The sequence below is a fragment of the Epinephelus fuscoguttatus genome, linkage group LG11 (assembly GCF_011397635.1).
Source record: "Epinephelus fuscoguttatus linkage group LG11, E.fuscoguttatus.final_Chr_v1".
In the NCBI taxonomy this organism is placed as follows: domain Eukaryota; kingdom Metazoa; phylum Chordata; class Actinopteri; order Perciformes; family Serranidae; genus Epinephelus; species Epinephelus fuscoguttatus.
Genome location: NC_064762.1, coordinates 15,267,400 through 15,292,943, shown reverse-complemented (window position 1 = coordinate 15,292,943; position 25,544 = coordinate 15,267,400). Strand labels below are relative to the sequence as shown.

Here is a 25,544-nt window from a genome sequence, read left to right as displayed (position 1 = left end):
GTGCACGTCAAGCCAGGTCCTTATGCATGGATTCTGTTAGATTCTTCGTTCACCGTGGAGGCAATACATGAAAAACAATATGTTTTCTTTACATACTCTACATAACACGGGATGAGCAATTGATATGAAAATGGCCATTTTGTAGGTGAGGTACTCCTTTAGTAAAGGTAGGTAGCCACTGAGGATGGGCAGCAAAAATGAAAAACTGAGACTCTCCTCCTATTTAACATACGGTGGTGGGAAGGCTTACTGAACTAAAAGTCAGAGCTGCTCCTGCTTTCTCTGACGCATGAGCAAGCTGAAGTTGTTTAATTCAACATGAAAGTTATGGCAGGTGAACCCTTTGGTCATGTGTTGTGATAAAAAAAATTGTAAATTAACATCTAGGGTAAAAAAGTCCAGGAAGATCACGAAAAGGACAGCTTTACAAAAAGATTCAAATATGTGTTAAAAAATATGATTTGACCTCAGCTCCTTCACGGCTCTGATCTTTCAACAAAAGCCTTCAACAGAGTATTGTAAGATAAGTAGAGATGTGTAACTCTATAATGTTTGTAATGCTTTTGAGAATGTACTAATTTTGACCAATAACAGCACAAAAGGTGTTTTTTGTATTGTCTGTTTTTATAATTGTTCCTGTTTCTTTTGGGAATTTTTAAATGTAGTATACACAGGACCATAAAAGTGCCTCATACATCAAAGATCATTCAAAGAATCCCTGTTTTTTTTTTGTAGTGCTCAGGAAACATGAAAGGGATTTCTGCATGCAGTTTGATGTTTAAATTCCAGGAAAGTCTTTGGCAGGTCGGAGTCCAGCAGGACATGCAAACTGGTGCGTATATAAATCAGTTTTTAAGAGACCCAGGTTGTGGGTTTTAAAATCCCTAAATTCAAAAAGGCCCTTCATCTACTTTCGGTGTAACCGCAGTGGAAGCAGCCATTGAGTCTTGATTTCTCACTCTGGCCTTCGGTGAAGAAGTCGGTGGCAGTGAGAGTCTTCTTTTTACCGACAGCAGCCTGAGGATCTCGCCCACCTGAGTCTCTAGGACCGACAGGCGACCACTCAGTTTCTGAATGTCTCCCTTCAGCTCCAGCTTGGCCTCATGTAGGGTGGCTTGAAGGAGCGCTTGCTCAGACACCGACTGAACAAAAGAGTGTTTGAGGGAGTCGACCCCGAGACTGTGCTCAAATGGGTTTTTCTCCATCGGGCTCTTTTCCAGCGGGCTTCTTTCAAATGAGCTTCTTGAATCTCCAGCTCGGTCAATGCGTAGGTCGCTCTTTGTGATACCACTGTCACAGGAGTCAGTTTTGTGCAGGGCGCTTATTTCATCACCTGCCTCTCCAGCACCGTTGCGCCCCTCTGTGCTCCCCATCTCTCCACTTTCCTCAGAGCCCTGGTTCTTGTTCACGGCTGCTAATTGTTCTGAGGACTGGGATCCTTTGGGCCACTCTTCTGCTTTCTGTGGCTTCTTTTCAGGCTCGACAGCAGGAGGCGGTGGTGCAGGTGGTGTGGGTGGTGCAGCCGATGCTGCGTTTCTAAACTTTGCCCAGCCTCGAGCACCTCTGCTGCTGGTGACACCACCTACAGCTCCTTCTCCACCTGCACCACTGCTCCGTGCAGGGCTGTTGACCCTCTGACAAAGCTGACTCTCTGCACACGGCCTCGCTATAGATTCCCCAGCCTCTTTTGTGCAGTTTTGTGTTGACGTCTCAGTGTGGACCAATTTTTGTGGAGGTGCAGCAATACTGGAGCCGCTGCCTGAATTCCCTCCTCCTGTGCAGGGTGCATTATTCTGCATCGCAGAGCTGTACTCCTGCTGCTGAGAAGACACGGACTGACACTGCATGTAAGAGTTTGAGTCGGAGCGATGGTGGTGCTGCGGCTCCACCTGCACACAGTTTTGATCAAAGTAAGTGTGAGACTCTCCCGGTGTTTGAGCGTCTCTCTGCTGCCTGAACCTCTGGAACAGCTTGCGGACTGGGTGATCGTCAGGAATGGAGAGAGTCACCTCGTTCCTCTGGCGTTCCTGCTCCCTCTTCACATCAGCAATCTTTCTGAAGATTATCTGCAAGAGGGAGAATCTGTGCATGAGGACAGTGATGTGGGATGTACACACTGAGTTCACATTTAAATTACCATAGTAGAGCCCTACTTGGATGAAACAAAACGTACATATATAATGCAGCTTTAAAGCAAGGATAACAGTGCCATGCTATGCTAAGACCTGCTGTGTGTGTTGAAATATTAAAGACCTGAATGCTGCAATGCACCAGGGAACCATTAATGGAGCAATAATGAAGTAATGGAGCAAGAGAGTTTCTGAATTCAGTCAGAAGACAAAAAAAGCAAATCCATTTCTTGGCATCTTACTTGGACTTGGCACACTTAATGGGTGCTTTCAGACCTAGAGTTGTCTTGCTTTGGTCTGAATCAGGGACTGATTTTGTTCCAAAGTTGTATAATTGCCTAGAGTTGGTTTGTGTTCTCACGGCAGCATTTACAAGCGGACCAGATCAAATGCCTTGCATGAGAAAGCTGCTCTTGATTGGTCAGAATTTCCATGTGGGAAAAATCCAGGAAGTCAACCAAACGTTGAAGAAGAGTACACTTGCAAGATAAATGTGGCACTTTCTAATGTCACAATGGAGGGACAACTACGCAGGTTGATTTTAGCGCTGCTCATCGTGGACTATATTGCTGTCATTGTTCATTTTAGTCAAACCACACAGTTTGAAAACGAGGCGCGGCTCCAACTAGAAAACAATGTTTTGATGCACTGGATGTGCTGAATGTGCATATTAAGGCAGTACAGGAGGAGGTGCACATTAATAATCCTCCAGGACTGTAACATGCTCATGTTTAACCCAAACAATGTGTCATGTGACTGCAGTTGGTTCGGATCGAGGTCGGAACACGTTCTCACCACAAACAAACCGCACCAGAGTTCGTTTGTAACCAGACTGAGACCACCTCTTCAAGAACGTTTCGGTCCAGTTGTTTTGGTGCAACGAACCGCACTTAGGGGGCAAACAAACTTGAGTTCAATTGAACTGAACCAGACAGGGCAAGTCTGAAAGCACCCTTTATCTATGTTGTTGAGGAAACTGTGGTAGTAAGTATCAATAGGTTAACCTCTGGTCTTCGTGAACAATTCCAAATGTTCAAATTATTTTCACGAGTAGATGCACACTTCCTTCTGTGCTGTGATTCGATTGGTGGGTGTAGTTCGATGGAAAGAAAATAGTCCCCAAGTGAAACTGCTCACAAGGTCTGTGGATTATCGTGAGTAATCGGGTCATGATTTCTGGAAAGAGACACTACTGTTGAATTTTTCAAATATATTTTTTGGCACATTGAGAGCTGAAAGCCGAGTGCCATCTAGTTCTGTTATATCTCTGCAATTCAGAATTACAAGTAGCAATACAGGTTAGAGGAAAAAATTGTATTTTAGTTTTTGGGGTGAACTCTCTGTTAAACTAATCTGTGGGTTCATCTAAAACTAAAGCAACAGTGTGAGGAAAAAAGTTTCACGGCCTAATCTTCATTAGTTGCCAATGGTCCAGACAGCAAATCTGTTGAATCAAATCAGCTGCACAAAACACCCAAAAAAGACCAACCAAATAAAAAACCTACTGAAACTTTGTTTTGCTGTATAACACAACTGATAAAAAGTAAAGCAAATACATTAGAGAAATTTCTTTCAAGCACTTGTATGGATTCTTACAGCTAGTGTCCCGGTGCAGTTTAGAAGCACATTCATGCAAGTTAACAGAGTACACAACAGTAAAGAGGGCAGAGAATAAATCTTAAACCTTTGCAGGCATGAACAGTTTCTAAAGCTGCTCAAATGAATAATAGATGGCTTTGTTTTCGCTGAATACATTTAACATACAAGACATAAATCTTTCAGCATGCAGCCACAATTTGACTCAAAATTGTTTAGATTTAGAGCTGCTTCACTGCATGGTTTCAGCATGTATGATTGTATAAGAGCTCTTATAATGGAGCTGGAACAAACTAGAAAAGTCAGAGAGGATAGTTTAAGTATATATTTACCTTAAACATTATAAAATCATTATAAACATGCACATTTCTGTAAACACATTGTTTTGGCATGACTGTTTGCTTTAACTTGAGTAAAACTCAAGTAAAACTCCTGAACTTTTCTGGATACAGAGATTATAAAAGTAAATGTGAGTTGGTTTAATTCCTTCATAAAAGTACATATTCTAATTAGTAACATGTACTTGACCTCAGAAGTGTTTATATTTCATATAAGCCAGTCCCGAATAAAGAGCACAAGGAACCACATGGACCAGATTAAGTTTAAAGGGAATATTCATTAAGAATTAATGTGATGTTCATCCCATAGGATAACATTACAGCCACATATGAGCAACTGAGTACCAAGACTGGGAAGTAATACATCTCAATGCCTTAATGGAATTAATATGTATACCTTGGAGAAGCTTTATAAAATATTAATTAGAGTCTCAGTTTGGACTCAGAGAATGAATATTCCTTTTTAGTTTCTCTCTACATCTTTGTGATTGCCCTGTTGCCAGTATGAAATCTGAATGTTATTGTTGGAAACTTTGCATGTGCAGAATTATTTAAGTATAGCAGGTGGTGGTTTTTCAGTGTTTCATTATATAAGTACGGAATGAACGATTGAAAAACTCCATTGAGATACAATATTCCAGTCAATGGAATAAATGTTGGCATTGAATGTTTCTGCAAACCACAAATGTCTTAATTTTGTATGTTTCATATGTAGCGGGAATTTTCAAAGTTAACATTTCAATTTTCAATTTTATGTTGTCACAACGCTGTGGTTAACATGTGGTTGAGTCTTGGTTGTTAAAAATACCCAGTTTGGTTGCCAAAAACATGGCTGTAAATGTCCCAACATTTAGCCAAATACCTGGATTTGGACCTGGGTTTTGACGCAACAAACTTAACTGCAAATTTCCTGACTTCTTGTTAGAAATACCCAGTTTGGTTGCCACAAACATGGCTGTAAATGTCCCTACCTCTTGTTAAAAAAAATACTTGCTTTTGTCGAAACAGACATGGCTGGAAATGTCCCTACCTCTTGTTAAAAAAAATACTTGCTTTTGTCGAAACAGACATGGCTGGAAATGTTTAGATATGTTGTAAAAAATACCCAGTTTGATTTGGTTACCCCAATGTCAGCATAACATATCTGATATGTTTGGAGGATTCACTCAGAATAACGTAATTACTGACCCCCTGGCAGGCCACTACTTCTTAACAATATTAAACTGCAGGTGGTCCAGGGGTGTATGGTTCTAAACATGTAATTGCATCAGGGGATGACTGTTTCCTGTTACGTCTTACTGTCTACAAAGGCATAAAATGCCCAAACAACTTGTTTTCACCTTTAAAGCACCCAATATGTTTTACACTGAAAACTAACTTTAAGAGATAGAGAGCTATTTTTACCCGTTTTCGTAGATTGCAGGTGAGGATGAGGTTGCGGGAGAATGTATTGGCGAATGCAGTGTAGAACTCCAGCACTCTCATCAGAGCGTCTCTCCTGATCACGTGTAGATCGCAGTAAGTCAGAGCTCGGACATTTGCACATGCACGGGCCATCGTGGTCTCTTTCCAGAATACGTCTCCAAACACGTCACCTTTACCTGGATGCAGCCAGACATGATCACTGTGTTTATAACAGGCAGAAAGTATTGACTTCTTTGACTTAAATGTGTTGTGTGACTTTTTCTTTTAAAGGGGGAGCACAGTGACACAATAGTAAACAGAACTTGTGGAAATACAGCATACAGAGAAAACCTATAGGGCACCCTGTTAGTCTTTTCCAAGGAAGTGCATCTTTGCACTGAGACAACCTTTGCTCTCATTTTATCTATGCCAACAGGCCCAGATAAAACTCGACCTCGGCCTCTTTCATAAAATTGCATTAGATTACCTAGTATTGCGATGACCTCATCGTCCTGGATGACTTCTAGTGAACCAGAGACTACAAAGCAGAGAGTGTCAACGCTCTCTCCGATATGGAAGATGAGGTCTCCTGGTGCACAGTGCGTGGTTTGAAACTCCACAGCTAGAGAGCGCAGACAGCCGTCGCTGGCCAGACGAAACGCCGGGTGGTCGTTGAACACCTGCCTGTTGAGGTGGACACAGATGTCCGCCCGCATGTCTTTGGGACAAATTGAGAGAACCTGAGAGAGATCAGAGCATTTAATATGTCATTAAAGGAATACTTCACCCCACAAATGACAATCTGAATCTTAATCACTCGCACCCCATGTTACGTTGAATTTGCGAAGAAAACTTTTTTTCTGGCATGCCTGTGATGAACGAAGAATCCAATTAGGGAGAAATTTCCTCAGTATGGTCAGTACTTCCCAAACAGACGGCTCTTTCTGACAGGGAGTTGAACTAAAAGTGAAACTTATTGATGTTCGCTTCAAAGCCAAACAAATTCATTGACAAAAATAGTAATTTTGCCTTGCTGAACACGGGAGCTGCTGGTCTGTCACTGCCTCCAACTGTAATTAGTCTGTGCTATTGTGGGATTTTGTTGAACCTGAACTAACCCTTTAAAACACACTATGACTTCAGTTTATCAAGAATTTTCTGGATTCTTTGTTCATCGGAGGCATGAGAGAAGTTTTCTTCACGAATTCAATGTAACACAGGTGAGTAATGGATCTATAATGGGTGATTTGATGTAAGTATCAGGAAACACACATTAGCTTTGCATTATATATACTCATTTTGTAGTGTTTTCCATGGCATTCCAGCCAAAAGTAATTGCCTAAGTAATTTTAAAGAGATGAAAATAAGCCCTTATCCATGGGTAGGATGTGCAGGGTGTCTACAAGCCCTTAAAAAGTCCTAAAATGTCTTAAATTCAATGTTACAACAATAATTGAAATTTGTGAGGTCTTAACTAAAAACATTTTATCTTATTTCATTAATCCATTATTTAATTTCTTCCTGTGAAAATAACTCTGTGTAAAAATCCACATTTCTAATGTTACAAATCTTTAAAATCAATAATATTGGCCTTCTACTTCGTACTTGCACTCATCTGTTGGCAAGACTTAGATATACTTAACTCACTCTAATAACCATATTCCTACATAACAATTACCTCTGCACAGGACCACACATATACTGCTTGCCTGCAAGGCTTACCTGCATTGCTTTAAATAAGTAAAACATGATCTGTCCAAAAATCTGTCCTTAATTTGGTGAACGATGTCTTAAACGGGTCTTAAAAAGCATTAGATTTAACATACTAATACCTGTAGACACCCTGATGTGGCATAAAAAAAATCCATTTCTAGGCGTTCAAGATTTGAGTCTCAAGCCAAGGGGTTAAAAACAACTAACCTTTAATAAATGTGGGTTCATACATCATAAAAATAAACCAACAAACTCTTGTCTTCCTCTGGGTTTTGAGATTATTAAACCATCACTCTGCTGTTGTTTGGCCATAGCTCAGCAAAATATCACTAATGCTTTGTGGTTATGAATAGCATCCCCTTTCAAAGGTGCACGAGGTCCAGCAGTTTCATTGAACTCTGAGTATCAATGAGTGCACTCAATGATCTGCTGTAACCTTTTAGGCTCTTTATTGTCCAAACCTGTTGACCCTGGTCTTACATTTTTTATGATCCTGCTTAAAGTGATAGCACTCGTACTTTTTGATGGTGAGCGGCAGAGCTGTGCATCAGTTTAACTTTGGACTTGAAGCACAAGTGTGCATGACCAATCTCTATCTCTATCACTGCCTTGTGATAACTCTACAAGAATACACTAATTCCACTTCATTACAGTAATTACTCAGCATATCATGAGTAAAAGGGGTTGCTGATGTTGTCAGAAGAGCATTTTACAGTGTTTTTTACTTATATGGGAAATTTCATGAACTCTTTTTTCGAACAAAAATAATGATACCTTATCTGTGTCAATGCCCTTAGACATGGCCCAGGTGGAGACGATAAAGTCCATGACCCTCTCACTCAGACCTTTGGGAACCTGATAAAGCTTCAGGAAGTCACGCACGTTGTTGAGCATCTCGTGGTAGCGGTTTGTGTTGGTGTACATCTGCTGGAAGATGGTGGTGACGTTTCCAAAGATGGTTGCATACAGCAGCGCTAAAACAACAGATGAAAAGCAAAGTCAGGTACAAAGCAGCCTTACAAACAGACAAACATGCAGCACTGTTTTATTCAGCAGCATGAGGAGGGAGGATATGTTTTATTCCAGGAAATCATCTGGGATCTACAGGAGTTCACTTCACATAGAGGTCTGACAAGTCCAAAAATGTATGCTATTTACAGGATCTGTATTTCAAATAATATTCCAGTATTTCACCTCAAATTACAGGATACTTATTGGGTAAACTACTGATATTATGGATTGTATGTATGTTTTAAGATGTTTAAGGGGGTAGAAAACCCTTACAATTTACAATAAAAGCATATACCCCTTAACTTCTATCTTGAAAAAGATCATTATCTTTCAGTTATAGTGCAAATTAAGGACTTTATCCGAAATAACCATTGGATACATGAAAAGAAAGATTGTTTTAATTAAGGTGCATATTCAGGAGAATGGGCGGCACGGTGGTGTGGTGGTTAGCACTCTCGCCTCACAGCAAGAGGGTTGCTGGTTTGATCCTGGGCGTGGGAGCCCTTCTGTGAGGAGTTTGCATGTTCTCCCCGTGTCAGCATGGGTTTTCTCCGGGCACTCCGGCTTCCTCCCACAGTCCAAAGACATGCAGATTGGGGACTAGGTTAATTGGTAACTCTAAATTGTCCGTAGGTGTGAATGTGAGCGTGAATGGTTGTTTGTCTCTATGTGTCAGCCCTGCGATAGTCTGGCGACCTGTCCAGGGTGTACCCCGCCTCTCGCCCGATGTCAGCTGGGATAGGCTTCAGCCCCCCCGCGACCCTCAAGAGGATGAAGCAGTTAGAAGATGAATGAATGAATGAATTCAGGAGAATAACCCCGAATATTGAAATAACAAATGACAAAGTTAAGTGATTGAGTCAACATGTATTTTTAATGGATTATTTGAATGGTTTAAGGAGTTTTTCAAGGGTAAAATAGTCTTTAAAATGATTTAAATCGTGGAAAAAATCGAAGATGTTTCATCATAATTTAAAAAATTAAAGGCCTGTTGGAGGTACAAATTAAAAGATGTTTTTGGTCAAAGTTTTTTTTTTTCACCCTCTAGTGAAAGTTTTAAAATCCAATCAAAAATCACTTAATATATATCCATTATCCATTCATCTCCTTGACTGAAAAATTAAGGTCCTTTTTATAAGGTATAAATTAAGGGATGGTTTTCATGTTTCACAATTTTAAGGAGCTGTTACTACATAAAATCCCTGTTGAAGTAAGCAACCCATTATCTATTCATTTTCCCCTTAAAATTCCATCACAAATACCTTAATTAAGTCATTATTAATGGGTAAATCAATTGAAATATAATCGTATAAACCCAGACACATGAAGTAATTATCAGAGAATTCAGAATGTATATTGAACCTTTTGACAGAGAACAAAAAAAAAATTATGCAACTTTAATTTGCATATATGATTTCCTGTTTGTATCATTGAGTGGTGGATTGAGCATTTATAATGTTATTCATAATGCACATTTCCCCAGTTAGTGTTCTGTGCTGCAGTGACCTCAAAGAGTCAGTCAGGATCTCTTATCGTGAGGTTTTACCCACTCAAGAGGAACGACTTGTCTCCAGTCGCCACAGCAGGATCACAGAGGTTAAGATAAATATCCAACGTGATGGCTCATTGTCCTTTTACTACACTCCAGCCTGCAGGCAAACTCTCGCTTTCTCCTTCTCTTCTCGCATAATTACTGTATCTGTAGCAGGAGAGCTATCGGCCGTAATTGAACCGGACACTTCAGTGTGACTGAGTGATCTTCGTGATGGAAACACCACCAGAATAATGGGTGTTTAGTTTTGGAAGTGCAGACCTTGAAGCGTGGCTGTCAGTTTGCGTTCCCCTCACTGTTTTTTATTGCATCACTTTACATGCTGTTTTAGAGGAGTGGGCCAAAGGTTGGTGATGGAAGGCGAGTCATGACGGAGGAACAGTAAGCAAAGGCTGACAGTGGGCGCAGTGACACTGAAGGTGAAGCTATTACTGTAACTGCAAGGGTTGATAAAACTAATACAGACACTTGCATAAAAATAGATTTCTATTTTTATGAAGAGGTGCAGAGTATATGAGGTTGGTTTGACTTGTCAGTTCATTCAGAATAACTCAACAGGAATCTTCTTTTAAGTAGAATAGAGTCATTTTTGTGAATGAAACATTCAGGTAGATTAGATTACCGTAAAACTTCAATGAAAAGCCTAGTCCCAATTAAACGCCTGTCCCTTTTACTAGCCTGGTGTGGCTGCACATTATGACAAATAAAAAGCTGTCTCAATTAGACGCCTGGTATGATTGCCAAGCAGGTTATTTTTTTATAGAAGTTCTTCAGTTGTATAAAACCGAGTGGTTGTATACCTCAAATTATGTGTCTATTTCTCGATTACCCTGTAAATGATTTATATTCCTTTTAGTCCGTAAGGGTGGTCAAATCAAAAGATTCAAAAGGGTTTCTAATAAACATAAATCCAATTTTTAAATAAGTAATATTCAAACAGGTGTAAACAAACAATTTGATTATATTTCCTGATTTTTGCAGAGCAACAGTTTTGTGTGAAAGGAATTAAATGCCTGTCCCAAAATTAGTTTTACGGTAGGTGCATTTAATGTTCACCACCTCCTGAAATACAGGTAGTTTTAATGTGAAGTTAGAAATATGACAGTAAAAGACTATTAAGACAGCGTAGACTGCTTTTAAGTGTTATACAACATGCTAAAGTCAAAGCTGAATTTTCAAAATAAAAGCCCCCACTTGGTAATATGATCAAATTTAAAGCTTTAATTTTATTCTGAAGCTTCAATAGCTGTAATTGATTTAAAAAAATCAATTATTTTTTCATCCAATCCACTTAAAATAAATACTTAAAATAAACTACTCCTGATACTTTTATCTACAGAGTTCATTTAAGCTTTAAATGTCACAAAGTTAATGTACTTCTCCCATACATTTTTCAATTAAAAACTTCTTCTCCATACTCTCAACTACAGAAACCATTCAAATGTCAGAACAGTATGTTCTTTAAGGACATTTATGTTGTATTCAACTTTATTTCCTATGGTTTATGTTTTTCGAATTAAAAAGCATGTCTTCTTTCAGCCTTTTAGTTAATACATTTTTAACTTTAATCTTTGACAGTATTATAATTTAGGTCTTAGCTTTTCTATCAATGTATTTCAGCTCTTAGCTTCATGCAGCTCAGCTTCCAACTGTGCCAGTTTTACACTTCAGTCTCCAGCAGTGCAGTGCATTTGTACTTTAAGATTCCTGTATTTTCAGCAGTTCTTTGCAATCCCAGCTGTTAGCGTTCACACACAATTTTCTGCAGGACATGCATTTTGTAATATAAAGCAGAGAAGGAGCCTGAATAATTTCAGTATGAGTGCATTAACACAAAGACAAAAAGGCTTTTCTGATGACCAACCTTCAGACAAACCCCCATAGAGCAGGCTGTGATGGGCGCTGAACATGTCACCTTTTATTATCAACAAAGCCGCGTCCTAAACTCTCCCCAGTGGTTCAAGCACTGAGGCTGCAGCCTAATGTGAAATTACATGGCCACAGCTGAGAGAGCATGTAAACTATTTAATACTGTTGAGTGTAAAGAATTATTTATGTACACAAGTTCTCTCAGTTATTAAAATAATATTTAAAATGAGAGTGAAATAACATCTGTATGTTTGTGATTTAACTGTTATTTTGTGTTGCTGCCTTTTGATTGTGATGAAGCATGCAAACTATGCATCAAAAATTACCAAAATTATCGTACAACAGCCCTGATCTCGGCTACCCCACATATTTATCCATAAGAACCAGCTTTGTGTTGATCATACTGAGCTTGAATTTTCCTTTGAGGCTGTGCAGAAACCTGCACATCTCCACCATATGTTGCTTTACAGGCAGCTGGCAGACAACCAGCCGGTCTGTGGAGCACATTATCGTGTCTAACATGCAAGTAAATGCATCCAGATTGTTTCGGCTCCTGCAAGATTGTACTGGCATATTATGAACGGATGAAACGCATGAATGGAAACGGCATCAAAGGATACGTATGTCTGCTGCAGAGTGATGGGGAGATCAAAAAGTGGCTAATGCTGTACAGCCATTGTTCTACTGGCTGTTCACTTCCCACTCACAGCTGCTTCTGTCACGATAATATGGCAGATAACCTTGTTTATATGGCAGCTGTCATAATATTCACTTTGTTGTAGTAAGTTAGTTAGCTATGTTAGCAGTAGCTAAATATTAGCCCTGTATGACTTTGACAAAACCTTTAAACTGATAAATTATTCTTTATGTTTATATGGAATTATTGTTAGAAAGTTGATATTTAGCACATTACAGTAGCTAAAGTGTTAAATTTACAACATCCCACTGGCCTGAGCGTCAGCTTAAAGGGACAGTCTTCCCCAAACTCAAGAACACATATTTGTCCTCTGAACTGTAGCTGTTTATCAATCTAGATTGTTTTGGTGTGAGTGTTGGAGATGTCAGCCATAGAGATGTTTGCCTTATCTCAAATATAATGGAACTAGATGGCACTCGGTTTGTGGTGCTCAAAGTGCCCAAATAATACATCTTAGAAACTCATAAGCATTGTCTCTTTCCAGATGTCATGACCCAGTTATTCTCGAAAGTACACCCACCATCTGTATCACAAAAGGAAGCGTGCATCTACTGCTAGCTCACCTAACACCACTGAGCTAGCTAACGTTACAACTCAGCCAAGGAGGACAACATTAAAGGGGCTCTATTTTGAAATTCAGAGCGTATGAGTCTTGCAGACATGGAGGTGGCTGAGCTGGCGGCTAGCAGCTAACAGTGCTAACTTCATAAACAGTGCTAAACAATAGGAACAGTGCTAACAAAGCTAAATGTATTAACCAGGGAAACCAGAAGGTGGAAGCTTTCCTTCCGTGACAACACTTTGCTGGTATCAGTGGTACGATGAGCTAGCCAGTGGGATAGTCGTGTGACCAGTATGGCCTGACTGCTTTGGTTTGCTACAAGCTCTGTGATCATGGATGATGAGGAAGGAGGCAAGGACAACGTCTGCCTTGCTGACCAGGGGAATTTATTCTCTGGGCAAACCACATAAAAATCAGTACAGCAACTTCTCATGACCAGCTCTCCACACACACACACACACACACACACACACACACACACACACACACACACACACACACACACACACACACACCTGTCCTCAAGGGGTCCAGACAAAAGCATGAGCCTCTCCTCCATGAGTAGATGCACGCTTCCTTCTGCACAGTGATTCGGATGGCTGGTGTATTTTGGTAGAGAGAAAATAGTTCCTACATGAAACTGCTCACAACAATGTTAGTATGTATTTTTACATCTTCACTCACCAATGGATACTAGGTCAAAGAACCCCTGAGGATCATGTTCCGCCAGGACAGCTACGAGTTAGACTAATTTTAGTTGGCTGAAGGCCAAGTTAAATTTGGCAAAGCACCATGTAGGTAACAGCACACATGCTACTATCTTAATATAAAAGCCATGTCTCTCTCTGTTTATGTATCACACATAGCTTCTGCATGTAGCAAATGTTGATCCAAGCTCGTAATAAACGTGCAGAGAAAGAAAGAACTCCATGATCGGCCTCGTCCTTGCATTCTCCAGATCATCACAGAAACACCTACTCTCAAACAATGTTTGTGCATTATCTTGAGTAACCAGGTCATGATTTCTGGAAATAGACGTGGTTGAGTTTTACAAATGTATGTTTTTTGGTGCTTTGAGCACCACGAGCCGAGTGCCATCTGGTTAAAGAGAAGGCAGACATCTCTATGGCTGATATCTCCAACACTCAGCAACACCAAAATAACCCAGACTGATAAATAGCACCACAGGTAAGAGAAAATATATGTTGTAGGAGCTAAGTCTATTGCTTGCTTGCTTGCGGCAACTAAGATGTTTAACCCAGCCTGACCTGGCTGACACGCTTGCCTCAGTTGATGCCACAGCTTCTTTGGTTGTGTTGTGTTCAGACAACGAACTGCAAGCTCTAATTACAGAAAAATAATCATATTTATTAATATCAGCAAACATCAAATGTCTATCCTTCCAAACCGAGCACACAACTTTCTGCATGTTCTACAATGTTCGTGGTCAAACCATTTGCCCTTCTGGGGTGAAGCACCTGACGGCAACAATGTTGTTCCTACATTTATACATTAAGCTCAAAATACCAATACAGTGCCATCCAGTGTGCACTTATGGAAATCCAATTAAAGTCTGCTGAGTGAAAGGACATTTTTGGCTCTTACATATGTATTTATATACATAAATATATGTATTCATATGTCCCTTTTAAAGCCAAAAGCAGCTAAAATACCAGCGTTCATTTTGGCGTATGTCGTGGGGAAGTTGTATCTGTTAGAGGAACATTGGTGATATTCCATTAGAGTAAGTGTGTATGTCACTGAGGTAAAAGACACATCTTTTCTAGGCAAGAGAGAGCAATATTTTCTGTTTTAATTTCAAGTGTTTAGCACACATGCCTTCATACTGTATGCTCCTCAAACAACAGTGAAGCTGCTGTTCTTTTGTCCTCTGCTCAGATTTATTTGGACTGTCAAGGTTGCACTGTATGACCACTGAAGAAGAAAAACAGCGGTCACTTTGACTTAAGCTGCTTTGAGAAGCCTCGCTTGAATTTCTCTTGACAAAGTGTCCACTGGCAATTGATAAATTTAGGTTTGTCAGAGGCTTGGAAGAACAAAGGAAACATCGGAGGCTTTTAAATGTTTAAGCTGTGTTTAAATGTGTGTGACCACGTGATAGAGGAGCTTGTGTGTATTTCTGTTAGACGGCTGCGTGACTCCATTTACTGCTCCATTAACCACCACTCATACCAAGAACAGTAATGATAGAATGATGTTATTTGTTATGTAATATTAGACTTGTTGTTTTCCGCCATGTGATTTAGAGAAGATTACAATTTGGCAATGAAATACTTCTTGAGATTTTATGAAATGTTGGCAACACAGTGCTTCATGTTGGAAAGTGATTAAGTACTTACAGCCCACCATCATCATAGCCACGGAGAAAATCTTCTCGCCATCTGTAGCTGGAGCAATGTTGCCAAATCCAATGGTGGTGAGACTTGTCATGGTGAAGTAGAGAGAAGAAATATACAACGTGTCCTTGTTGGGACCTCCCTCCCACTGTCCTGTGCCACTGGTGTTGTAGCGGTAAGGAGTTCCAATGCTCAGGGCCAACTGGTAGAGCCAGCTGTCTGTCTTAATGGTGTTGGTGGTCTCATCGATCACCTCATAGTCGCCGATGCTGTACCAGATGCAGGCCAGCCAGTGGGCCACCAGACCAAAGACGCACACCAGCAGAACAAGGACAGCTGCTCCATACTCCAGGTAGTGATCCAACTTTCGGGCCACTCGGCCCAACCGGAGCAGGCGGATCACCTTCAGGGAGCTGAACAGGCTGCTGAGACCCTGCAGTGAGAGATGGGAGGAAGATGTGAGTCAAATTAATCAGCAGATATTTTGATGATCACTTAAGCCACAAATTGCTAAAAATTAACTTGTTCCAGATTTTTCAAATGTGAATCTATTTTGGGTTTCGTACTCTTCTCTGATTATAAGCTGAATATCTTTTGGTTCTAGACAGCTAGACAAAACAAGCTTTTTCATTGTCGATTTTAGTTTGGGGAAATTGTGATGTGAAGTTTCTGACATTTTATCGACTGTATGCTTAATTTATATTCAAAAACATCATCAGATGCATAGCTAATGAAAATAACCACAAGCTGTAGCCATACTACATTTATTTTTCAAAAGGTTTTTCTTGTGGATTTCATCAGTGCAACTAACAACCAAAATCAAACCCTGAAAAGTGTAGGGTTAGCTAGCTAGCTACTGAATATATAGCCTACTGAATGTATACACATGCTGCTTTTGCTTTTTAATGATTATAACAGTAAAAAAAAAACTGACACTGCTGTACAGGAACCAGTGAAGGGAAGCAGGGAAACTTTGCTGATATTCAACCAGCAGATTAACATTGTTTGACTTTCCCAGAGATCCCTGCCGGTCCAACGGCTGAGGTCTGGATGCTGGCAGCAGCACAGGACTGAAGCCAAACACCATTCATCTGCACACACTGCAATGCCACACAGCTGGTTCAATATCGGCAAAGTTTCCCTTTATATTCATTGTCTTGTGTGGCGATCAGCAGTGATGTGGTGGTTCACTTTTACACTGTGATCTGTAGCCTATAGTTCGGTTTTAGCTTCTGACTATCTTTGTCTTTTTAACCTGTTGTTGCTGCTGAGTCAGTTTGACATCCTGGATATATCCTTCAAACACAGATTTTGAAAATTCAGTTTTGACTTAAGCATGTTGTATAACACTTAAAAACAATCTACTCTGTCTTAATATTGTTTACTGTCATATTTCTAACTTCCCATTAAAACAACTTTTGCAACTTTTTGGCCGAGAAACAGGTGACTCGAGGCAATGCAACAGTCAGCTTTCGTCGCCATTTGTTCTTTGATGTCAGTTTGGTGTGTTTGGGCCTTTTCACACTGGGGCTTGACAAATAAATGACATGAAAATGCAAAATACTCAGCTGCCAGTATTTCACATGAAAACTATTCAGCGTCAACAATGCGAATCAGTGACAACTACTGGGATCCCATTGACCCAGACCAGCATCTGTAAGCTACTGTAAGTTATTTCATCGTGAATTCCCTCTGGTAGACAGTTATGCAGTGTATATGTTTACGGCTTTTATTGTAAGAGGTGTGAAAGCTCGGGAAAACCAACCTCCTTACGAAAATACAAACAAAAGAACAACAGTTCAGAAAAAATGAATGTGCATATTAGTTGCACAAGAAAAACTCTCCCATGTGTAACAGCCTTTACAGTAAAATTAAAACACTGGTTCCTCTATGTTCCCCAGTTAATTGCTAACTTCTCGTTACATGTATTCATCTGATCCACTGTTAACATGAAAATATATTGATTATAGCAGCTTTTAAAGAAAAACATGGATTTCCTTACTGGGAGTACAGAGTCCTCTGTTCGTGTGGTATTCCTGTGGAAAACTGAAGACTCGTGGAGATGATTTGGTCGAGAAGCAGATGTGACGACATCCTTCATAGAAACAGTCAATCAGAAATGTTATGATGTTAATATGCAGCGTTTAGTACCAACACATCAGCCATTTTAGCAATGAATTAGTAAAACTCACCTCATTCACATGTTCAAAGGCATTGATGATGTCATAGGGCAGACAGGACAGTAGGTCGATGACGAACCACGTCTTCAGGTAGTTCATTCGTATGAGCTTGGCGTCTGAAATTACCTCTCCAGCAGGACCCACAAAGGTGGTGTGGAAGTTAAGTACAATGTCGATCAGGAAGATGACGTCCACGACACTGTCCACCACCAGCCAAGCTAAATTGTTTTGCTTTGTCTTGAAGGAGACGTTATAGGGCACCATAATGGCGGTGTAGAAGGTGAGGATGAGGATGACCCAGTCCCAGGTGGTCTTGAAGGTGCAGTAGTGCAGGATGATGTGTGGAGGAGTCTTAGGGGCCTCCTGTTTGTACTGAGGGAGGATGTCTGATCCCAGCTGGAGAGCCTAAAATTCAGAGGGAACATTTACCATCATGAGTGCAGAATCATGTGTGTGGTGCATCAAGAAACAGTCATTGTTAATCCATTTAGCTGTGGCAGTTAATCCTTAGAAATGTATGTAAAAAAATTCCTTTAAATTTGGTAGTAAATTAATTTCTTGATTGGAAGAATTATCATTCTTTTACAGACCCTAGATGTTCTATCTTTAAGGCACTTTCTTGATTGAGCTTGAGGTGCTTTTAAGTATATGTATTGGCACTGGAAAGCAAACTGTTCTTTTACCCCTGGACACTGCTCACCTCAGCCAGTCTGGAGGGCTTATGGCTGACCTCAGTCTTGCTCAGCGGTGCTATCTGCTGCACCAGGTTGCGATTGGTGGTCAGCGCCCGTGTCAGTCTGGCAAACTTCGGCCATCCTTCTCAAAGACAAAAAGACAAACGTTTTTTTAAATCTCCCATATTTAAAGGAATACTTCACCTACAAAAACATTTATACATTACTCATTTATACATTTACTAACTCCATTAGTTAGTAAATTATATCAAAACTGAATAAATACAACTGAATAATAATACTGACTCTGTCAGTCTCTACCCAGAGCTCATGACCATAGTTGAGGGTTGGGACATAGATGGACCAGTAAATCAAAAGCTTTGCCTTCTGGTTCAGCTGTCTCTTCACCACAACGGGCTGGCACAGCGTCTGCATCACTACATACACCACACCAAACTGCCAGTCTATCTCAGGCGCCATTCTACCCTCACTCTGGAACAAGACCCCTACTTGAAATCCCTTGCTTGGGGCAGTATTCACTCCCAACCCAGAGGGGGCAATCCACCATTCATTCTCTTCGTGAAGAAAACATTTTGAGACTATTTGTGCATGAAAGCATCATCCCGGCAGACTACCTGCATGTCTATGAAGAAACGAAGGAAACAATGACCAATTTTGACAGTGTTTAATGGGAAAATCCACCTTACACTAATCACATATTCCTATTGGGTTATGGTTTAAGGAAATAAAGCAAAAAATAGAAGAATTTCTACGCTCAAAAAAAGTTTGTAACGTAGATCACAAATTGAAACTGTCAACTTTGGTCTTTCATTCTTAAATCTCTTTTCCACTTGTAGGCTTAACTTATCACGGCCCCCTCTATCTCCTTCACCTCAGGTGGAAAGCTGAATTTCCTTTCTACTGTTGCTGAGCCTTGCTGTCTTTGGCTTAATGGATGCTATTAGTTGTGTACCGTACAGTTGAACTCAGGAAAGCATTGAGCGTTTCCTTGATTGTGGTGGCTAGAGGATGGATCCAAATTGTACTGTACCTCGGACTGGAGGGATACTACTCGATGCTATTAAGAGTCTTGAGATATTTTGCCATGGTAAGTGATTTAAGATGGAATATTAATGGGTTATTAATTAGGTTCATACAGCAAAGAAAAGAAAAGAAAGGAAGGAAGAAAAATGTGGAATTACTGTGTATGTTTTGATTCAGCGACCCAATGATAGTGACAGTATGACAGCACATGTACTGTATGCTGATTAGGACATGATGGTGTTTAAATCTCACTGTACAACCATTCAAATTTTGTCAGCTGGTAAATCTGTGTTAAAAGAGACAGATTATTATTCACTCTCAGTGAATAATCAGTATTTTCATACATTCACCATCCCCATGTGTCCTTTGTTTCAGCTTGATGTATGTAACTGTCTTAGTGGCACACTTAATCCCCTGGGACATGGCACCCACAGAGACCAGTGTTCACTGACCCGCACACACAACACCTGGACAGTTGTATGTAACATAGCAGGAAACAAACGTCTGTTAAGTCACAGCCACTCATGTGTAGTTAAGACTGTCGGCTGTGTTGCCCCCTCCGTGGTCTTATTGGGTAAAACTGAGCTTTGAGAACAATGGCTGGGCTTTACTGAGACATTTACTTGACAATCATTTGATCTGAATTTGATGTGTGTGTTCTCACTTTTTTAGTGTGTGGAAAAACAAAGGAAAATGCCACTTCAGCAGTTAATCATCGCTGCAAAGAAATACTGAAGGCAGACACGTAGATCCAAAAACATGAACTGCCTCACCTTTAGTTGCTTCATCTTCAATTGGCTGTTTGAAGAGTGTAATGTCTCTGAAGGTACAGAGGAAAAGCACCACCTTGTCATTCTCATTCCTGATCGGAGCTACCTGCATGTAGAGCCATATGGGTGTTCCTGTGGGAAACATGTCAAGTGAGAGTTATAACAGAGATGGAAACAAATGGAAAATGGCACCTGAACAGATGGGACTTTAGGAGTAAATGTCGCCATAAAACCTTAGGTCTCATAGTGATACGTACTGTTCTTTGTGTAGAGCAGCACTTCAACGAAATTGGACTCATAGTTGTCAAAGGTCTTTCTGATTTTGTCGATAGTCTTCTTATCGGTCAGGTCACCGTACATGAAACTGCAAAAGAAGGGAGAAAGAACAAAGTAATAGGGAACCAATCATGGGGAAAGAAAGAACAAGGGATTAAAGACAGGACTAAAGTGGACTGAATACTTCTTCTTTTAATCTACACTGTAGCTGCTGCAAATCAGTGGTCACATTTTGTAGCAGTAACAACAAGGTCAAGTTGTATTTTATTTTTGGTTCTCTGTTTGTCAGATTTTACCACGTCCATATTGAATAAGTAGACCTTTCTGCTATATATTATTCAACACATTCTCACTCTGACCTCGTCACATATTGACATTTGGTCATGGGCTTTCCACGTCCGCATAAGACGTGAAAGGTACCCTGGGTGCTTTGGTTGTTGACATTCTGGGACGCCGTGTCAAGTTCTGCCTGTTACATGCATTGTCTTTTTTCAAAATACACTTCTGTTCACAGGAAGGTTTAGAAAAAAGAACAGCGTTTGGCTTTACAATCTTAAAGGACGTAAACACAGCTTTCCCAGGTGAAAATCAGTGTTTGTTGGACCTATCCACCACCTGTCCTGCCCGCCCTAGTCAGACTTCACCGCCTTTACTTTCATCCTTGTCCCGCCGCATTTCTCCCTGACACCGCTGCGTGCCATTAAACTATAATGGCAACCGGTTGCGTATCATGCCGATGTTATAGGACACCTTTTTTCGTGGGTTTCTGACGCCACAAGTCACTGCCCAAGCGCCGGAATTCGATGACTTCTGAGTGAGACTGGGTTCTGTTATTATATATAATAGGCTTGGGAGGTATAAATTTTGTCATGTCTTCAGACCTTCCTGACATTTCACCAGGGTATACGGTATATGACGTTATTTATTTAAAAAATAATAAAAACAAAAAAGCTGAGTAGCTGATGATATACAGTACATTGTTGTTGCATGTATGTCATTGTCTAGCCCAGTGGTTCCCAGCTGGTCCAGCCATGGGGTCCAGATTGCTCCATAGTCATTAATTCAAGGTTCACACAGTTATATGTGGAGCATCATACTAGTGTTTGGCCATGTTGTCCAGCTAGTTTCCTGTATCTGTTTATTAGCTATCTGTTGTTCAGTCATTCTAGAACAGGAAATGACACTTCAGAATAAAGGCTTGTGCCAGATATTCGCTGCATTTCAAAAATATAGTGGTTTTTTTTTTTGTTTTGTTTTGGGGTTTTTTACAAACTTGACACATTCGCGAGTCACTCGCGGTCCATTTAGAATGGACCCGTGACCCACCAGCTGGGAACCACTGGTCTAGCCTACAGTGCTGCGAATCTATTATGCAGTTAGCCTACTTAGACAAGTCTTTCTGGAATTAAATATGTAAGGACCATAAAATAACGAAAAGACAGGAAGGTAGCTCCCTTGTTGCTGGAGGACCCGATGACATTTGTTGTTGCAGTGGATACTGATACATCAGTGGGCTAAACAGAGATGATGTGTGCTGTTGTAACATCTGTAGATGGACAACAGATGAAAATTAGCCTTTGTGGCTCATTTACAGTTTCTTTCGTACTGTTGATCAGTGAGCACAGTCCCTATCAAATAAACTAATATGATAAAATCCATGTTCACCAAATAAAGGCTGAGATTCAAGGTGAAAAACACAAAACATCTGCATAATCCAATTTGTGCTACATTCACTTACAGAGGCTTCGTCAGTCAAGACCTTCAAGTATCAACATTATAGACACAAGACCAACACCTGCAGCATTAGACTACATGAAGCCAACCAACATATATTTGTTAAAATAGAAATCACCCTCTGTGTCTTCACATTCATGCCATTAGATTACAAAAAACAACAACATCTTACTTGCATGAGCTACTCCTGTGCATGACTTCAGCTCTGTGATATCCAGACAGTTTGCAGAATCCATCGTTGCTGTAAACGACCGGCCACTCCAGGATCTGTGCATTTCCCAACAGGAAACTGGTTTCTGCAACAAAACAGAGTCTAAAACTCGTCACTACAAACAACACACCTGCAGACTAGAGTGCACCTGCTGGTCAACCTTTGGGGTCTTTACCCTGTACATGAAATGTTGCAATTAACTAAATCACTGTAACACCAACTCTCCACTCCTAACATTATTTTAACAAACATACCTGCTGGAAACGAGATCATGAATATTTCAAGCAGCAATAAACACTGGTAATCAGACGAGTCACTGGGCAGAAATAGTTGTTGATAAAATGTTTATGTTCCAGCCTTAATGTGAATCAAATATTGATGAGGGAGCTGCAAAGTTGTACATGGTTCGGAGGGAGCTGCCGTCTCGAGGGGAAGAGACAGGACATTTTCTGTGAGTTACAGTCAGACTTAAAGCATCAGCATGTTTATCTTGAATTTAACACTTGAATGTCAAATGGGTTAATGTTGCAATAGATAAAGACAATAATGACTGAATTTCAGAGTATTGTCGCAGACTAAATTCTACTAAAATATTAACAGAGGTGACATGTTTCACGTTGCATTATCTTTCTGTACACTACTGTTTGTCTGACACTGTGCACTTCTCCTGTACTTGTAATGAAAACCATCAGTTTCACACTCAGCCTCACTCTCATGGGGAGGCTATTAGTTGCCAGGCAGACTGTCAATCCAAAAAATGAATTTTTAATAATAGTATTGCCTTTTCGCAATATAACAACAAACACTAACATATATTACCACCAAAAAATACAGAATTTAAAGGGACAAAGGCATTAAAATAGATAAAATACCATAAGACAATATGGTTAAACACCCCTTAAAAAATAATGATAATAATAATAATAATTAATTTTTACTGTCTCCATGTTTGTGTTCATATGAGTGTTGGCATTTTAAAAATCAAGTTTCTGATAATGATTCAACAAAAAGAATTAACATCTTATTAATAATATTGGGCCTATATCATCATATATAGTAGGTTAAGCATTAAAACATGTCTCCGTTCTCACCTAAATCACATTAACAAAGTATTTTCTCCGTAGACAGACCAGTGAGCCTGTTTCTGTAGCTCATGATGATGATATTTAGATATAAGGACATAATAAAGTCTATAAGAATAGGCTATTATAGTGATTCATCTAATCAATTCAGGGAATAGGGACATAAGAGTTACATAATTCTTATTAAATTGTTATGTAGTTGTAAAAAAAAAAGTGTAAATTGTGAGAGATTTTCACATTAAATGACAGAAATAACATGACAGTTTTACTTGAGCATCCCATGCACCCTCTGAGTGGTACCTTGATTGACGTGCCCAAATCAACATCCATTAATATTAGTTGTCCCTTTCAGAGTAAAACTCACCGCTGGAGCGCCGGACGATGTTTTCCAGAAAGGTGTTCTGCGGAGCCACCAGTCCTCTCTTGCCCCCATGCATTATGAGTCTCACAGCCGCTCCGTGGTCGTGCTGATGATAAATACCCGCCTCAGCTGTCTGCCAGACCGGAGCGAGGACCACAGGAGTCAAGGTAACCGGATTTATGCGAGGTACTTCCGGACTAAGATTAAAAAATAAAAGCATCGGTACCGAATGTGGCTTTTTTTAGTTGTAAAATTATGACTGTTTAATGTAGAATCTGGTTTAAATTATCTTCATTATTCCCAAACTGCTTTATGACATCTACAGCAACGTTGATTTACAGCAAATGAATCCCAGAATAAGCTCAGTCACAATCACTTACTATATAGAAGAAAATAAAATGCAGTAGATAAGTTGGATGGATCTTTATCTCCTACGTGAAAATCAGTCTTCAGATCTTAATAGCAGCCTACACATATTACTTAAAAATTCACATCAGCCTTTATGAGAAATTAAAAATACATTTGATGCTTTTATTTTGAAGGAACAATCCGGTGATATTCTGGTATAAATGTCTGGCTTTTCAGACCTGTGTGTGCACTAACCTGGAATATCTATTATATTTTGCTATGAACTTAGATTTCATTTTTGCTTTTGATTTGGGTATTAAGTCGGAGATTTATTTGTATGTGTTAGACATTTATATATTACCTCATGAGTCATAGTGTCACTACTTATAATTAATAATATGTGACAAAAAGTTTTTAAATGTAACTAAAAATGTTTGTAATTATGGTAGGAAATATAGGCTATCTGTGTTAAAATGCATTAAAACGGTATTTGATTTTTTTTAACTTATCGTTTATTCAACATATAATACAAAGACACAAAACACAGAACATAATATACAATACAGAGGAGATATTTGCATTAAAAGTCACATACTTAACCCTATTGTAGGTTTTCTCGTGCTCATATTCAACAGTAGTAAATACATCTACACAAGTGATGTCATTTCCCATAGTACACCTTGTATGTCTGCACAAAATCCATACATTAAAAGAGCATGGGAATACACATGTAGACCAGAACAGTATCAATAGTACCAATGGTATTTTGAAATTTTTAAAATATAATTTGACTTTTTCAGAAAATAATCAGGAGCATTTACAAGTACTGTACTTACTTGATTATCATTTCTACTCCACTAAATTACAAAGATAAATATGATACTTTTTACTACTACATGAATGTGGCATCTAGAGTTATTTATGTTGTGTATGAAGATGTTACATATAAAAATATGATCAGTTTATAAAATATAGGCCTAATGCCTTGTTATAGATTAAACTACACAACAGTAGGCCTGTTAACAGTAGTTGAATTGACTCCACCTTGAACAGGTAACTGCTTATATAGTGTTGTGGAAGCTAAATCGCTGCTTTACATGCTACCAATTAAGTCACATTGTGAGAATTTCAACTACAACAAAGGAAGAACTGTAGTTTGGTTCACTAAAGCTACTTTGAAAAAGTAGCAGACACTACTTTGTAAAAATGATGAAATACATGTGATACAAAGGTATAAGAAATATTATACAAAAAAATCAACATGTTAATGGTATTTCACTGAGTTTATTGCAAAAGGTGGCCACATCTTCACAGGTTCATGGGAAAGTCAGCCCTGGTTTTGTACACAAAGTCCATCAGTCAGACACCTTCCCTCCAGAAACTAGAGCCCAGATGGGGCTGCACCAAGCACAGTGACTCAGTTATTTTTATATATATTATTATTTTATTTGCACACACATAAAACTGCATGAAATCCAAGTAGCAAAAAAGAATTTAAAAAAAAGAAGAAGAAATGTGTCAGGAGGGCTCAAGAAGCCACATGCTTATATAAACGGACCTCCCCTCAACTTAAAGGGAAAAACAGACAATGACAAAAAAGGCGAGAAAAGTAGACAAAATAACTAAATTAACATTA

The 25,544-nt window shown here is 39.5% G+C and overlaps 1 protein-coding gene and 1 long non-coding RNA gene across 3 annotated transcripts in view; one reads left to right on the top strand and one right to left on the bottom strand.

The window, feature by feature from the left end:
• The window catches only part of LOC125896772 (uncharacterized), a 29,141-nt gene extending 5,458 nt beyond the window's left edge, over positions 1-23,683 (top strand). The window contains exon 3 of one of the 2 annotated variants that reach the window (XR_007450341.1): positions 23,552-23,683. This is a non-coding gene — a long non-coding RNA (uncharacterized LOC125896772). Of the gene's footprint in view, positions 1-7,977; positions 8,111-23,551 lie in introns of those variants that run through there. The other variant, XR_007450340.1, reaches the window with a different exon arrangement.
• On the bottom strand, positions 730-23,636 carry LOC125896770 (potassium voltage-gated channel subfamily H member 5-like). Its single transcript, XM_049589633.1, has 12 exons — positions 23,564-23,636; positions 22,079-22,202; positions 20,154-20,260; positions 19,900-20,028; positions 18,109-18,224; positions 17,421-17,813; positions 17,231-17,323; positions 15,232-15,661; positions 7,955-8,154; positions 5,955-6,207; positions 5,468-5,664; positions 730-2,066 (listed from the first exon to the last, which is right to left on the bottom strand). The coding sequence occupies exons 1-12, from the start codon at positions 23,634-23,636 to the stop codon at positions 891-893; spliced, it is 3,291 nt and encodes a 1,096-aa protein (XP_049445590.1). The 3' UTR covers positions 730-890.
• Positions 23,684-25,544: the final 1,861 nt, after the last annotated feature.